At 46.1% G+C, this 13,066-nt stretch overlaps 1 protein-coding gene across 3 annotated transcripts in view; it reads right to left on the reverse strand.

The window, feature by feature from the left end:
• nhsl2 (NHS-like 2) overlaps positions 1-13,066 on the reverse strand; it is a 75,217-nt gene that overhangs the window by 37,192 nt on the left and 24,959 nt on the right. The window contains exon 1 of one of the 3 annotated variants that reach the window (XM_069518652.1): positions 12,572-12,822. The exons of 1 other annotated variant lie outside the window; for it this stretch is intronic. In XM_069518652.1, the coding sequence (XP_069374753.1) occupies positions 12,572-12,650 (79 nt within the window). In that variant the 5' untranslated portion in view covers positions 12,651-12,822. Of the gene's footprint in view, positions 1-6,943; positions 7,245-12,571; positions 12,823-13,066 lie in introns of those variants that run through there. One more of the 3 variants, XM_069518653.1, reaches the window with a different exon arrangement.

Raw genomic sequence — 13,066 nt, forward strand, 5'->3', positions numbered from 1 at the left:
AGTTAACATGACTCATCACACACACAGACACACACACACAGACACACACACACACACACACACACACACACACACACACACACACAGACACACACACACACACACAGACACACACACAAATGGCTTTGTCACCAAAACCCACCACATGGAGACCATATCTGTATTTTTGGAATTAATCACTTTCAATACACACTGACTGCTCTTATTATGCCACACAGTTGCCATGGATACAGTCGAATCAGCCTGGCGGGAAACAACAGTGACACACACACACACACACACACACACTCACACACACACACACAGACAACCAGGTGCACATGCACTGCATTAATTACTCAGCATTTCAGATGACACAGTCAGGTAAATGACACACGTGTGTATTTTCATCAGTTCCCTGGTTTTGTTGAACAAGTTCAATATGTGAAAAGAACAGTAGCTGCCTCTTTTTTAATTTTTTGACTAAAATATTATTAATATCAGAGACAACAGACCCACTACTGGGCTCTGAAATACTAAATCCACACTCCGTTGAATGAAGTTCTGGTGAATTCATCTTTTACACAGAAAATCAAAACATAATGGAAAAGTTAACTAAACAAAAAGCTGTAGCCAGGGACGAATTAAAGCAACAGTTGAAAAGTTTTTTGCAGACATTCACTGAACTCCTGAAATCCCCTGGAGGCGCTGTGAGAACTCAAATGTCAACTTTTCCTGCAGCCGTCTGGTTAAATGTCAAGAGTGAGTCCATGTGGGAATACAGCAGGTCCGAGCGCTTAACTGGTTTTCATGCAGAGAAAAAAAACCAAAACTCTATCAACCTCTGAATGAATAAATATAGATAAATATATTTTATTCACCAGGTTTGAGCAAAGTCTGCAAATGCAACGCAGGCGTCTGAATCCCAGCGAAGACAAACACGTGTCGCAGGTGGATGACAGGAAGCGTTAGCCCTCCTCACTCTGCAGCTACTATTCCCTTGAGCAAGGCACGCGGGGAAGTATTTAATGGATGCACTCTCACTCAGCTGCTCCCTGGAGGGAAAAAGTGCAGCGCTACACATGCAAATCAGCCTCTTGTGTATTCCACACGTAGAAAACGTCTCCGCATAAACAGAGACTTCAAATAGAGACTGTCAACAAATACAAACTGGTTCAATCTGCTGATACGACAGGAACGTGTAAAACCCGATGATCTAATAAGTCCTGCTGCCACTGAATGAGTCATGTTTATTAGAGAATGCTGCGGAGCTTCAGTCGCATGTAAGATCCCTCGTCAAAGAGGAAGACGATCATTTCAGACATTTAAAGTTAAAACGTCTCTTTTCCTAAGTAGGATTCCTGATGTTTGATGTAATTCACTTTCCGCAGAGCATCCGACTTTGTGTAACTTGAGCCTCCGCAACCCCAAACATGAGCTTTATCTCAATTTGTTCTCGTCTCGGAAACTGCAAAATCCCCCGAGATCTCCTTTAAACTCTCCTTTCTCTGATAATCTCTCATCGTGTAGATCAGAATGAGGTCGGCGGCAGATACTTCCCGCCTCGCAGGCCAGTAAACTGCGTTGAGCGTTTTACAACAACAAATTAGTAACACGTCCATGAAGAGGCACCGCCGTGATTTCCATACACAAATGAGATGATCGCCGTTCAGCCCGGCGGCCTCTCGACTGAGCGTCTCTCTGAGAGCACCGACTCACAATGGGGCTAAGATTATTTTGGCTCCGGGAGGTTTTCTGGCTTCAAATGGAAGCATGATGCATTTGTTTCCACATTTTTTAAGAGGTCAGAGTTTTTAGCCAACATGGACCAGAAGTTGAAAAAGAACTTGAAAAATGAAGAGATGGAACCTATGACACAAAATGCAACTTCTGGAATAAACCTATTACTTTGAATAAATAATAAATTATTGACCATTTAAGTTTGTCGGCTTCTTTCACAAAAGTATTCGCTTGTAGTTGCATCGTTTTACTCCTAAAGGTCGTTTGTCCTCATTGTATTTTACAAGAAGTTTTACTAAGGATCCTTTTACCCTTTATTATCGTTATATGAAGTATAATTGTGTACTTTGTCGATTTAAACAAATATCTGGTGCGAGCAGGAAACTATTAATAACCTGATATTTCCATTAAACCTGCAGTCACACCCCGGCTGCTCTGGAACCTCAACACTAACTCAGATTGTTGTGATGGACGACGTGGTACGTTTCACACTGTGGCTGCAAATCCAGACACCAAGCAGCCTGCACACACACACACACACACACACACACACACACACACTCTCACACACACACACACACACACACACTCTCACACACACACACACACACACACACACACACACACACACACACACACACACACACACACACACACACACACACACTGTGTCACTGATTATTTATCACGGTGATTGATAACACGCAGACACACTGCAGATATCAGTGGGACGAGACCACAAGACTGACTCAACAGCTTCAGCCGCAGAGGTCAGGAAGTGTGTGTGTGTGTGTGTGTGTGTGTGTGTGTGTGTGTGTGTGTGTACATTAGGAACAGAGGGAGTTTGTATTTCTGTGGATGTGTCGTATGTGTCTCAGGGGAAATACAGCAGCACACAGACAGGAAGTGATGTTACAGGCCCTACAAGGTCGACGGTGCGCACGCACACACACAATCACACTCTCTGTCCAGCAAGGTCGTTCTCCATGACCTTTTGACCCCATCAGCGGAGGTCAGTGCACACTCATCCTGTCCATCAATCTTCCTTTATCACTTTACCTCACTCTACACACACACACACACACACACACACACACACACACACACTGCAGCAAATACACACTCCCTGCTGATGTACACAGATGGTCCAAGGTGTACTGAACACACACACACACACACACTCGGAGCAGAACATCTGTCAACACGGATCTAAGCAGAAAACATCTGCAGGATGAAGCCGGCTGCTCAGAATAAAACTTTAAAGAGACAGAAAATGACGACCAACTCCAGGATCCACAAGTTTCCCACTGAGACAGTTTCTCCTAAACGCAACACGACGCATCAAGGAAACACGAGACGAGGCCGACGGTCTCCGCAGTCGGCCAAGTCAACCGGGGCGAAAACGCGTCTTTAACGCGACCACGATACACGGTGTCGCTTTAACATTTCATGCCGAACAACACTCGTGGTGCTTTTAATATTTCATGCTGGAAACTGCAGCAGCCGGGACGAGTCGGAGTCGCTCTGACCGACAGAGACGTGAGGGGATATTTTATGATTTCTCTCCACCTTCTCATTTCGCCGCCGAGGCTCCGATAAACCCGATGTACACGACCTGGGCACCAAACAGGTGGAGACCAAAGAGGAGTGAAAACTGGACATGCCTTCGACAAAGGAGAGTGGTTGTTGCTTCATATCTGCAGATGTGTAAAAATGGGATGATCATATGTCGATACTGTGTTCAAGGCTTGTCCCGCCGCCCCCAGGCGGCCAAAACTCAACCAGTGTCTTCCATAAAACTGTCTTTGCCATATTTCCTGCAGATATAAATGTAATGAATTGTTATAAAAACAATAATTTTGCAGCTTGCCGAGCCCCAGATCCAGACCTGTACTTCCTGTCTGGCTGTTTTTTGACAGTTGGCATCTGTCAGCGTGGAACAAACCCCCCCAGAGGAACCTTATCACCAGCTGCCAGGCCCTCCGATCTGTTTTGGCACCACTTCCTGTAGTTCCAGTCTGCTTTGATAGCGCTAACCTTGTCTGACAGCAAACTACGAGCCCCACTGGCACCAGACGAGCGACAGCAGCTCCCACTGTGACTCGCGTCCCACAGCGTCGTCGCTCATAAAGAATGCTCTCCCTCTCGATCCTGCCCTCTTATTTCACGGGCTGATTCCCACACTGTGTCAGAGCGTGTGCATGTCTGGTGCGTTGATGCTGCGCAGACCAACCCCTGCATCACCGCTGGTCCACACACACACACACACACACACATACTGTACACTGTCCCTGCAGGGCTGTGCTCTCCCGGTCACTTCCAGGAGCCTTTGTCTCTGAGGAGACTTGGACAGGAAACAGCACTTTATTTATTTCCTGTTATTTCTTCCTCTTCACCAGACAGACACGTCTAATAAATGTAGAGGGAACAGAAGAAACCCAGTGACCTGCAACGACCTGGAACCAGACGAGCCGTTTCCACAAATCCAGGATTCTTAATAATAATAATTAATCATAATAATAACAACAATAGTGTTTAAAATAAAGGTGTTTCAGTTCTTTAGGTCGTTTGTTCAAGTGTTTCCGATGAAGTTTGGTTTTAATTCGTTATTGGATGATACAAACACAGGATGATTGACGGCTGAGACTGACTCGTGATCAGTAGCTGGACCAGATGCCAAAGAACGTAATCGATGCAAGATGGCAGCGTTCGTATCCAGGATGTTCCGGGTTCATTACCCGTCGTCCATCTTTATTCCCAGTCCATGATTCTAACTCTCGGTGTAACATCGCTGCTTAAGCAACGACACAAATACAAACAGGAGGAGGAGACAGTCGGACTGAGACGAGAAGACGTGGTTGACGAAGGCGAGAGGACAAATAACGTACACACACACACACACACACAGATATGGACCAAACCGCTCAAGGGAAAGTCACTCACAGGTCAAAGCATCATTTACACGGTCATTTGATTTAGACCCACACACACACACACACACACACAACATGTATTACACCTCCCTCTATCATCATTATCCCTGATAACAAACCACCTCCTCTTTCTCTCTATTGTTTCGTCCTCTTTCCATCGTTGTTTCTCTTTCCTCCGTCTAATACGGAAACTTAATCAAGCCTGAGACTGTTAATGTTTCCTCTCGGCTTTAGAGTAAAATAAATCCTGAAGTAAATAGTCTGTGCGTAAAGATGGACGACATGTTGTCACACCGACGTTTGTTCAGATGTTTATGTTTCTGATAAGTTTGGTTTTAATTCGTTAATTGAAAATCGAGCGTCATCCTTCAAAAGTAATAATCGTATCATAATAAACGTTTCTAACCCGAACCCCGGAGCGATGTGACATCATCAGTGAGCTGGTCACACACAAAGGTCATCGCATTAAAGCAGGAAAGAGAAAATAAAAAAGAATTTTATAAATAAATCGAACTAAAGGTGATAAAAACTAGACGACATCACCCAAAGACCAGGGGCCCTGATGGCAAAACGACAAGATGGCGGCGCCATGTGTCCGAGATTCGCTTTAGCTTAATTCTTTTACATCGAGAGGATGAGAGACGTGGGGTCTGATCCAACAATCGTGTTGAGCATCTCATCTGCAGGAAGATTCAACCACTTCTTCTTCTTGCTTTTATTTCCAGACTGAATTTGGCAGCGGAGGGAGAGAGAGAGAGAGACAGAGACAGAGAGACAGAGAGACAGAGAGAGACAGAGAGAGAGAGAGAGACAGAGACAGAGAGACAGAGAGAGACAGAGAGAGACAGAGAGATGGTATGATGGTAATGAGTGAAGGTTCTACTGTGTGTTTGTGTGTGTGAGTGTGTTTTTCCATGCTAGAGTGTTGGATGTTGGAAAGCAAAACCTCAGCTGTGTGTGCTTGCATTTGTGTATGTGTGTGTATTGGATTTTATAATAATTGCTTTATTGGAAACCATATTTTAGCCAAGCACAAAAAACCACAATGGGACAGAAGCAGAGTCAAAATGCACTTTCAGCAACACAGTGTGTGTGTGTGTGTGTGTGTGTGTGTGTGTGTGTGTGTGTGTGTGTGTGTGTGTGTGTGTGTGTGTGTGTGCGCGTGTGTGACCTCCTTTGACCTTGTGGCCCCGTCACGTCCCTGTGTGAAGACTTTTGGAGACGAGCGAAGCGCGAAGTGGCGACTCCTCGACCCACAAAGAGCCCTTCAGAGGCAGCGACACACACAAACACACACTCGCACACATGTGACCACAGACTGGGTTGTGTGTCTGTCTCGTGTGAGTGCGCACGTCATGCGAGCGAAACCATGACCACGAATTTTATAGCTCAGATTTGCTCTGTTTTTCCTTCACATATCTTTGAGTTGCAGTCATGTAGAAGTCACAGTTTGTTTCCAAACGTTATTCAGACGCACACGACTTCATTTTAATCCCAAAGTTTCCAAATATATATATCGTTCTGATATTTGGGTAAATATGTTGAAAATAACATACGTGTGCACATCTGGAATATTTCAGTTTGTTCAGCCACAAAAAAAAAAAAAAAAAAAAAAAACAGCATCACGAGAAGTTGAAACAATAAAACTGGATTTTTCCATAATAAAAAAAGGAAACACTGAACATGAACCCATTTTAAAGTAAAAAGTTCTCTAACTTTAGATTTAAATCATAAAGAGTTAATATCATTCTGTGGGTTTTTCCATAATAGAATAAAAACAAATAAAACCTGGTTGATCAGTCACACTTTTTTAAAGTTTTCTTCCAAAATGACATGAGATGGAAGACAACACTGTACGAAAATGTGTATTCTCCCTTTTCTTCTCGAGTTTTCTTCCATAAAATACTAACAAATGTGCTTTTCTTTGTTGTTTTGTATTTATTGCACGAGTTTCATCCCAAACCTCAAGACATTCAGATTCTAGAAGCTGCTGCAGCATCACAATAAACAACACAAAGGCCATGTTCGATAAAACATGTGTCGCTCCAGCAGCATATGAAACCACAGACATGATACGAACACATGCTACGTGGTCACGTTTCCCTGACTCATGTCAAGCGAAGCATTCCTGACTTTTTCTCTTATCGTGAGAAGAAGCTGTCCTCTTCGTTCCTGTACCACTCCGCTCCCTGCTCCGACTCCTCTCAACCCTCAGTCCCTCCGCAGGAATCCCTCGCTCGCACTCCAGAAAACAATGACTAAAACAAAAACATGCTCTCGGAGCCTCTTACCTGGCCTGGTCCAGAAAACCTCCATGTCCTTACACATGAACTAAACTCTCGCCCGGCACAGAAACTATCACAGACATGTAAACTCAGAGGGAGAAGAGGAGAGGGGGAAGGGGAGGAGGAGGAGAGGCCAGCGGCCGACGGAGGTAAACCCAGTGACTCATTCAGGCTGTGGCCACGAGCAGGAATGAGAGAGGGGGAAAAAAGATATGGAGGAAAAGAATGGAAGGCAAGAAACGCTTTTCTCTCGTGGTGTAAGAGGAGAGAAAGGGAGGAAACTGATTGTGCCGGCTGGTGTGACTTCCCACTTCTTGTTTTCCCACTTCCTCTCCCTTCTACCACCTCCCCAACTCCTTCCTGCATTTCTGCTCCTCAGAGCCGATCGATATGATTGATCCTTTTTTTTTTTAAACACCAGCTCCCTCACTGTTTGCATGAAAACAATATTTGCATGTGTTGTGTCTTGTGTTCTGTGCAGTGTCGATAAAACTATTTTAATTCTAATTAAACTAAGTGTCGTCGTCCTCTAATAAATAAACCTTGATTCACACCAAACTTCTCACAACCACAATGTTTGGCTGCAAAAGTAATAATTTAAAAAACCAGAGTGTTTAATTCAACTAAGTGTTCTTCAGGATTGTTTCTGGCACTAAGACTCACGTCACAAGTACTTCATTATTACATTAGTTTATCAAGATATGGAGATTTCTTTATATGTTGTGTACTTACTGTTCTCATCAGTAACACCCCACTGAAACACTGAAAATAAAAATTCCTCCGCTCCCTCCCTCGTGCGCGTTGTCGCTGCAGCTCGACTCTTTTCCTTCCTCGACTCAACAGCTACTTCCTGAAAACACTGGAGGTGACGAGAGGGACCCACAACACATTGTGTTTACATACGTGTATAATAACCAGCGAGGGGAACACAGTCATCAAAGTTAAAATGACGGCCAAGCACATATTGTACATGAACAACAGAATCTGGATTGAAGGGAATGAGTCTATAAAGTGTTGAATATTAGTATTTCTGTTGTTATCTTATATATTTAGGATTCGGTTTCTATTCTTACTTTATTTCTTACTCCATTTTCCATAGATTTTAAATGCTGACGTGCTGAATTGAATTGATGTGAACAATTCTTCAAACTTGCTTGAAAACATCCACACTGTGAATGTTTCAGGTCTGTTGCACCTGTAACCGTGGTTACCACGACACGTGACATCACAGCACTGACGATGTTGCATCACACGACCACACGTGGGGTTTCTTGAGGACAAAGCCCGATCAGGTCATTCCTCGAGGTTTGACGAGGTTTCCGACAGGAACCAGAGTTCGGGACACAAATAGAAACGCAGTGAGAGCGAGTGCAGAGTGTAAAAAAAAAGCCCCGACACGGGAAGAATTAAGGCAACAAAGTCAATGACAAGTGTTATTAATATCTAATATCTGGAAGCTGCAGCAGCTTAAGTGTCGGAGGAGTTGGCAGGGCGCTGCGAGGGGGCTGAGTTTGCAGATCTCCGCCACGGAGAGAGCGCGGATGATTAATGCTCCCTCCACCTTTAAATACAGGAGCTGAGGTTCCTCTCAGCAAGGCACTAGACTCCTGACAGCGCCGCAGAAGCTGCACCGTCACCATAAAGACTCAGCGGCTCCGGTAACTGGATTTGCACAGCGGTGCAGAAACAGAGGAGGAGAGCGGCTGAGCAGCGAGTCGACGAGGGATAAACTGAGGCCAGGGAACATTTTTTTAAGACCTTAGAGACAACACAGAGACACTGAGGACAAACAGGCCAGCGTCACCATGCAACCAAAATAATCATAACCCATGAAAACCTATCGAGTCCGTACATCGATAAATTGTCTCCTGATGTGTCCCTCATATCTCGAGAACCTTGTTAGCTTCACACTGGACCGTTGAACTGTTGAACTAGTTTCTTCCATGTGCAGTTTTTGGAGGTATACAGTAGATAAATGCCACCAGTCTTCTAAACGTGCTGCTCACAGCTTGGACGGACTGAGCCCCGAGCACATTGTGTATTTAACCACCCGTGCTAAAATGCAACTCGAGTCCTCGGTTTCATCTGAACGCAGCATCTGCTCTTGATTATCTCCGTCCTCCTCTGGAGCGACGCACCGTTAATTCTGATGTGCTGGAAGAGGGACGCAGGCCGACAGCAGAGCGTACGTTCTCCACGGTGTTCGCGTTTCGCAAGGAGATCGTGAGCGGCGGTCAGGACGAGTTCAGCAAAGTCTGAGATGAGTTTAAAGATCACGTCTGAAAAATACCTGTCGAGTGGGACGAAACATGTGACACGCCCACTGTGACATCAGTAGGTCACGCAATCACAAGTTAATGAATGGACAAACCACACACACACACACACACACACGTTTATCACCTGTATGGTTGCCATGGCAACAGCAGCCTCCGCCTCCAGCAGACAGACTCTCGGGCTGTTTCCTGTCTCCTCACATTCTTCTCCTCCTTCTTCTTCACCCTCCTCTTCTCTCTTTCAGCATCTCTCTCTCCCTCTCTCTCTCCCTACACCTGCTTCTCCTCTCGCTCCTTTCCTTCCCCGCTCTACATCTCCCGCCTCCCTCCTTCTCCTCATCCTCTATCTCGCCTCAGATCTCTCAATTGCTTCCTCTAGACCCTCATCCTCCTCCTCGCCTCCATCCAATTATCTCTTACACACACCCCTCTTTTCTTTCCCTCCCTCGCTCCCTATCTCCTTCCCTCTCTCCCTCCTGCTGCAGGCTGTGCTGCCTGTGCTGAAAATGACATCATCGATCTGGAAATGTATGAATGAACACGTTTTGTGTGTGTGTGTGTGTGTGTGTGTGCGTGAGTGTGTGTGGTCGATTGTGCGTTTTGTGCATGAGCGAATGGATGAAAACGAAATGACAGAGGAGAAGAAAAGTTAAGTATGAAAACTGGAACAATGGAAGAGCGTTATCGGGTGATCACTAGGACAACGGTTGCATAGCAGCAGAAGAGAGCGGCATCATATAGAAAACCTCACGACCCGAAAAAGAACGTGAGAGAGGAGGTGAAGGAGAGACGAGGGAGGGAGAGTGGAAGAGATGGATGGATGTGGAGAATGAAGGATGAAGAAAAGATGGAGCAGAGAATGTCAGGATCAGATGGTCACTATGTCAGGTCGGGGAATCGTGGAGACTTTAATTCCTCCCGTGAAATTTCAGAAAGAGCGAAAGATGCTTTAGATTTTTATTCCAGGCCCGAATCTCCCATTCTGGAAACATGAACCGAGAGAAGTTGAGATTTGTTCCGTGGGATGAGCGGAGGGAGACGAGAAACGTCCTCGTGACAAACACGGCTGTTCTCTAACTCACCATGTTGGAGAACACGGATCCTGTTCGCTGTTGTGAACTTTCTGCTGCGTTGTGCAAGTGTGAAAGTCAAACTGTGGTTTAACAGACGAATCCTGTAGCTCGAGGTCCGATGACACGTTCTCTAAACGTCAGTCATGAACTTTCTGACCAATCAGACGTCCTCCCTGTGAGGAGTTGCTGCATCACAACGTCACATGACGTCCGTCCTCCTGCAGGTAAACGTTTTCAGCGTTTTTTCCCCGGAGAGGACATGAAATAAAAACAGCACTTCCTCATTTGACGATCGCACCTCTTGCCGCCGACCGTCATCGTATCAGTCGAACTGCAGACGTGTGGCGTGTGATGCAGCAGCTGGAGACGGGAGTGTGTGTCCGTCACTGTTGTGTGAAGATGACAAATGTGTTTCGGACGCCGATTGAAGTCAAGGTCAAACGTGTCGGGAAGCGTCTTGTGCTCATTATTGCACCGTGGCAGGTGTGTGCAGGCTGGCGTCCTGTGTTAAAGCTTACATACATGCTGCACTGAACACACACACACACACACACACACACACACACACACACACACACTTCTCCTGGGGATATGCACAGAGTGTGTAGACACAGAAAACGAGTGAGCATATGGTTGTATTTACTCTTGGTTGGCACTGTGTGCACTGTGCAGCTCTGCAGCATGACACAAACACTGTGCATGTGTGCATTTCATCATCCTCCCCTCTTCCCTTCCTCCCCCCCCCCCCCCCCCCCCCCCCCCCCACTCACTCCTGCCCCTCCTTCGTTTATCTCCACTTCACCAAAAATCACTCAACCGCCTATTTTCTCCATTTCCTCTAAATTTCCTCTCTTACTTTCCCTTTCCACCCCTCTCATACCTCCTCTTCCTCCCTCTTTCTTCCTCATCCCCCCATTCCCTCCCACTCTCTCTCTCAGTGCCAATCTTGTCCTCCTTCATCGTCCGAAGAGGAAGCGAGTAAAAGGGGCAGATTTACAAGTACTGTCATCTCCGCTTCGCTCCCTCGTTTCCCTTCTCCTCTCGCTCTCTTTCTCTCGCACACCATCTCTACCTCGCTCGCCCTCCGAGATAATTAAAGAACCCACTGGTAATCCCATCCAGCCGTGCAGGACGAGGCAGCTCAGCCAAGCAACTGTGCACACACACTCCGAGACAAGCACTGTCATGCACGAGACTGCAGCATGTTGCAAAATGCGTTAAACATAAAACCTTCTATTCACACACGCACACACACACACACACACACAAAGACACACACACAGCTGAGTAGCAGCAGCAGTGAACCACAAGCAGAAAAAGTGCCCGGGACACACACACACAGAAACACACACACTCTCGGTCTCTCAGTCACTGGCCAAGAGGCAAAAGACCAATTGACCTAGATCATTCAAACCTGGCAACTCAGACGAAGAGGGACATTGAGTGGAGGAGGAGATGGACGGATGGACGGATAAGAGACACCAGAATATGAAACATTTGGCTCAAAGGAGAAAGGAAATGTGAGATTAATGAAAAACCAAAATTCAATAAGTAGAAACAGAATCAATGGAGGGTTACAAACATGAGACACGTTGGGGATGGAGACACTGAAGACTGGATGGATGGATGGATCAGTGCTAGGTAAATTGATGGACAGATGAATGAATGAAACAGTTGGATGGAGAATTGATGGAGGGATGCAGGAAAGTGAGGCACCTCAATATGAAACCTTTTGAGTGGAGGGGGGGGGGGGGGGGGGGGGGGGGGGTGAAAATGGAAGATGAAGTAATGAAAGAATGGATTCGATCGATCGATAGACAGAACAATGGGTCCAGGAATGGTGGCTGTCCATGCACTGCATAAAATGAACAGAGAAAAGATGGATGGATGAATAGATGGAGGTGAAGAGCCACAATGTTAAGCCGACACAACAATGGGATGGATGCAAAAAAAACGATAATCGATGAACGATGAGGAATACGAGGCTGGACAAGTTCTGTGTGGATGGATGGATGAACGGACATGAGACACCTTCCTATAGAAGACTGCGGATGGAGAAATACGGAGACGAGTAAAACAACAGACAGAATGCTTTATACTACATAAGTGCGTGTGGGACGAATGGAGGAATAGATGGGTTTGATGGAGGAGTGAAGAAGGCAGACAGACAAACGGATGGAAAACCAGCACTGACCAGCAAAGGTGTGAGTGAACGTTAATGAACGAATGGAAGGAACGAGGGATGAAGAGACCAAATGCAGAAAAAAGACAGAGAGATAAAGTACCTGTTGCCGATTTTGGTCTGTGTCTTCCTTTGGGCCGTCGTTGGGAATTGCCCATACTATTCTTCCTGTCCCAAAACATCACCGCCTCATTCCACCGACACACACACACTGACTGACTGAGGCGGACGAGGTGTGTGAGCGTGCAAGACGAGCGGAGTGTAAGTGTGTGTGTGAGGAGAGAGCGTCACAGCATCACTGACTGCAACCCGGAGTGTGTGACTGCATGTCTATGAGTGTGTGTGTGTGTGTGTGTGTGAAGCTCGGCATGTGATTGCAGCTGAGGGCGAGCGAGAGAGTGAGTGACAGAAGATGGGAAAGAGAGAGAGTGTGTGTGTGTCCTACACTACGCATGTGTGAGAGCTCGTCTGAGTGCACCGCGCTACGTGAGCTGTGGACAAAGCAGGCTGTGTGCCGGTGTCAGTGTGTGTGTGTGTGTGTGTGTGTGTGTGTGTGTGTGAAGATAAGTGTGTACAAGCGAGCATGGATGTGTGTGTG

Source organism: Paralichthys olivaceus, chromosome 22 (genome assembly GCF_024713975.1).
Source record: "Paralichthys olivaceus isolate ysfri-2021 chromosome 22, ASM2471397v2, whole genome shotgun sequence".
NCBI lineage: Eukaryota > Metazoa > Chordata > Actinopteri > Pleuronectiformes > Paralichthyidae > Paralichthys > Paralichthys olivaceus.